General features: G+C 56.3%; 1 protein-coding gene across 1 annotated transcript in view; it reads right to left on the bottom strand.

The window, feature by feature from the left end:
• Positions 1-1974: 1974 nt before the first annotated feature.
• The window catches only part of LOC106726896 (transient receptor potential cation channel subfamily M member 1-like), a 12813-nt gene continuing 10736 nt past the window's right edge, over positions 1975-4051 (bottom strand). Inside the window, exons 10-11 of the mRNA XM_014543566.1 lie at positions 2717-4049; positions 1975-1998 (exon numbers count right to left, since the gene is read on the bottom strand). Of these exons, the coding sequence (XP_014399052.1) occupies positions 3053-4049 (997 nt within the window). The 3' untranslated portion in view covers positions 1975-1998; positions 2717-3052. The remainder of the gene's footprint in view (positions 1999-2716; positions 4050-4051) is intronic.

Here is a 4051-nt window from a genome sequence, read left to right as displayed (position 1 = left end):
CTGGGATCCACGCTGACAGCGGAGCGGGCCGTGACCGGGGCTCAGGGCCTCCTCGTCGCGTCTGCCCCTCTTCTCCTGGGACATGTCCCGTGGGTGCTGCTCTGTAGGCACCCTGCTCGCGCGATCGCTGTCGTGTGAAGTGGAGAGGAGCCCGGGTGGAGGGAGGGGTCCCCCAGCGTGGGAGGGGTCGGCTCTGGGAGAGGGGACAGGTGCAGCCTGGGAGAGGGGACAGGTGCAGCCCGGGAGGGGGGACAGGTGCAGCCCGGAAGGGGGGGCAGGTAGGGGGGACAGGAGCAGCCTGGGAGGGGGGACAGGTGAGCCTGGGAGGAGGGACAGGTGCAGCCCGGGACGGGGGACAGGTGAGCCTGGGAGGAGGGACAGGTGAGCCTGGGAGGGGAGGACAGGTGCAGCCCGGGAGGGGGGACAGGAGCAGCCTGGGAGGGGGGACCGTCTCCAAAGCACATCTCGGTTGGGCTGCATGTAGAGCCCCTCAGAGGCCCCACACCGGGGAAGGTGGGGTTCGGGATGCGGGGATACTGACTGATGACTGAGGCCTGCAACCCTGGCCCCCCCATCTCGTTGGTTGACTTCCACCTCCTCATATTAAACGTTAACGTGGAAAACAGTGTGAAACAAGTTGCCTCCTTGCTTTCCTTGCTCATCGCACCTGTAACGATGTGAGTGGGCAGCCCAAGGGCCGGGCCCTCGCGGAGTGAGGGCCCCCACAGGCCATGGACCGGTCATTGCCCAGGACGCCCGGGCTTCCCCCCACCGGACATCGGCATGGCTGACCTCAGCCGGGGCCTGAACCCGAGCAGCCTTTGGGGGAGGTGGGGGGGGTGGCATTTCGGTGAATCTGTGAGTTGAGACTAGACCCTTCTTAGACTTTGGAGAATGAAACCCTAATGCATTTCATCATTCACGTCGCAAGGCAGCCCCAGGGTGGCCACGTGAATCATTGTGACAAGCGTTGCTAATGCAAATATTTCAAAGTTTTACACTAAGATTCCAAAGGTCGCCTTTTTTGTTTTTTTCCTGAAAATAATGTATTCTGGATTCAGAACCCTACTGGTCCTTCTGGGGAACTTGTTTGCATCACACACGGTTCCATTTTGCACAGGAACCAAAATTGTGCCAAAAATCGTGTTTTAAAATGTTAAGTCCACTGGGTTATAGGTGTTCAAAGCACTATTGTGCACGTACATTCAAGGTGTTTTTTTTATGAATAGTTCGTGATTTCTCTACATTAAATGGATTAAACAAAAAAAAGAAAAAGAAAATATCAGATTTGCGGTTACCGGGTGGGGGAGGAGGAAATGGGAGAAATGTGGGTACACGGTCCGAACCCCCAGTGTTTAACTGGGACGAGTAAGTCCTCTGGGCGTCACGTACAACATGATGACTGCAGTTGGCACGGTCGTGTGGTATATATGAAAGCTGTTAAAAGAGTAAATCCAAAGAGTTCTCATGACAAGGGAAAAAAATTATTTTGGCTTCTTCTCATTGTATCCATGTGATGATGGACGAGATAGACTGATTGTGGTCATCATTTCACAATCAGTGAAATCGTAAGGCTGTACACCTTAAACCTCTATTTTTGGCTTCTTCTCATTGTATCCATGTGATGATGGACACGAACTAGAATGATTGTGGTCATCATTTCACAATCAGTGAGATCGTAAGGCTGTACACCTTAAACCTCTACGGTGACATATGTCAGTTACGTCTCAGTAAAGCTGGTTGGCAACGGATTGTTATCCACACACACTCTTCAATCAATATATGGGTGTTTCTTTATTTTTACTTATATATATTTTTTTATTGATTTCAGAGAGGAAGGGAGAGGGGGAGAGAGAGACAGAAACATCAATGACGAGACAGAATCGTGGATCGGCCGCCTCCTGCACGCCTCCTACTGGGGATGGAGCCCACAACCCGGGCCTGTGCCCCGACCGGGAATCGAACCGTGACCTCCTGGTTCCTAGGTCGACGCTCAACCTCAGAGCCACGCCGGCCGGGCTGTATTTTTTTTTTATTTTAAATGGTTGCTCCTGATGTGGGTTTTCCCTTGTAGGTTTTCCTCGACTCTGTCCTATGTGACCACGTGATTGAAAAGTGGGAAGACTCTGACCTAACTCTAAATCTTATGACCGTTTCAGATGTCTCCGTGTACCTGTCCGCGTGGGCTGCCGCCACAGAAACACCACAGGCCGGCGGGGAGGCTGCGGCCACGGAGATGGGTTCCTCCCAGTTCTGGAGGCTGGAAGTTCAGGACCACGGTAGGTCTCTGGTGTGAGCTCTGCATCTGGCTTCTAACACGAGGCTGAGGGCGGGCGGGAGCAAGCTTGTGGGTGCTGGAGAGCACTCTGGTGTCTTCTTCTTTTTTAAATATATTTGTATTGATTTTAAAGAGCTTTGTGTTTAATATATTTTTATTGATTTCAGAGAGGAAGGGAGAGGGAGAATCTATTATGGATCGGCTGCCTCCTGCACGCCCCGTACTGGGGATCGAGCCTGCAGCAACCCGGGCATGTGCTTTTGACCGGGAATCGAACCGTGACCTCCTGGTTCATAGGTCGATGCTCAACCACTGAGCCACACCAGCCGGCCGGGCTCTGATGTCTTCTTATCAGGGCACTAGTCCTTTATGACCTCGTCTATCCTTAATGACCTCCTCACAGCCGTGTCTCCAGATATAGTCACATCGATGCTCAACCACTGAGCCACACCGGCCGGGCTCTGGTGTCTTCTTATCAGGGCACCAGTCCTTTATGACCTCGTCTATCCTTAATGACCTCTTCACAGCCGTGTCTCCAGATATAGTCACGTTGGGGTCAGGGTTCCAACGTAGGAATTTGGGGAGGACACAGGGAATCCACAGAACTCGTCGCACCGCCGCTTTGAGAAGCGCCGTGCCTGAAATTTCCATCGCGCGTCCACGTTGCCGAATATCTTTCATGCAAACGTTTTCATAACCTGATGACGTCTCGACGGCCAAGAGGATGGTGGTCCTCTGCGGCTTTGATGTCAAAACCCGGAGAAGCCGAGCGCATCAGCACTCCGTTTCGGCGGAAGTTTTCTCTGGCTGGGCCTCCGTTTCCATTCCAGGTGTGGCGATGAGGCTCCCCACGCTGCTGGCATGCCCGGGTGTGTCTAGCCCACCCTGCACGCCCGCAGCCCTCCTGGGGCAGCTGTATAGACTCTTCGACCTTAACGACGGGAACCCCGACGCCTGGTCTGCTTTCACCGCCAGCAGGTTCCCCTTTTCCGCTCTCTCGGTCACCGCCAGGGACAGGCGAGGGGTCCAGGGGACCCCTCTGGAAGCGCCGTGAGCCTCCTCCTCGGTGTCTGTCGATGGGTCCTTCTGCTCCGCCTGCCTGGCGGCTTCTGACACCACGTAGGCGGGGATGTCGGTGCTGCGGGACCGTGTGATCCTCTGAACTTGGTATTTCCACTCCGCGGTCCACGCCTGATCCAGGAGGGACCCGTCCTCCGCGCCCCACCGGTGAACCCCGCCGACCAGCTTCCTCCCGTGGGAATACACAAAACTCGTGGATTCCAGGGTTCGACAGGCATGGAAGGCCTGGTCCGGGTCGTAGCGTGGCCTTTCCGTGTCTCCCGGGGGGCCGGACACAGCCCCTTCCCCCCGTGCTGTTCCCGCCGTTGTGAGCTGCGCGTCTTGCGAATCTGATTTCTTCCCTGCAGGCGGGGCCGCTGTGGGGGTGACACTGGGGGACTTGGTTTCTTCCCTCTCCCTTTCCGAGTCCGTGGGCCTTTCGTCTCCAGGAACCCCAATTTCTGGGCCCGATTTCGACTCCGATGGGTCCTGGATGTTGTCCAACGTGAGTCGACTGCCCCCGGGGGTGGCTGGGGCGCTCCTGCCTGGGAGGAGGCGGAGGCTGCCCTGCCTGCCCGGGACCAGGTGCCTCTGGGGGTCCCTTTCTCCCTTCCCACGGAAGGAGCAGGCCTTCTTCTGGCCCAACCCCGAGCCCGGGGGCCTGGGGAGGGAGGCCTCGCCCAGCTCGTCCGCGGGGAAGTGGAAGCGGAACCC

This window comes from Myotis brandtii, unplaced genomic scaffold, assembly GCF_000412655.1.
Source record: "Myotis brandtii unplaced genomic scaffold, ASM41265v1 scaffold329, whole genome shotgun sequence".
NCBI classification, from domain to species: Eukaryota; Metazoa; Chordata; class Mammalia; order Chiroptera; family Vespertilionidae; genus Myotis; species Myotis brandtii.
The sequence above is the reverse complement of the archived record's forward strand: the minus strand, read 5'-3'. Positions and strand labels throughout refer to the sequence as shown.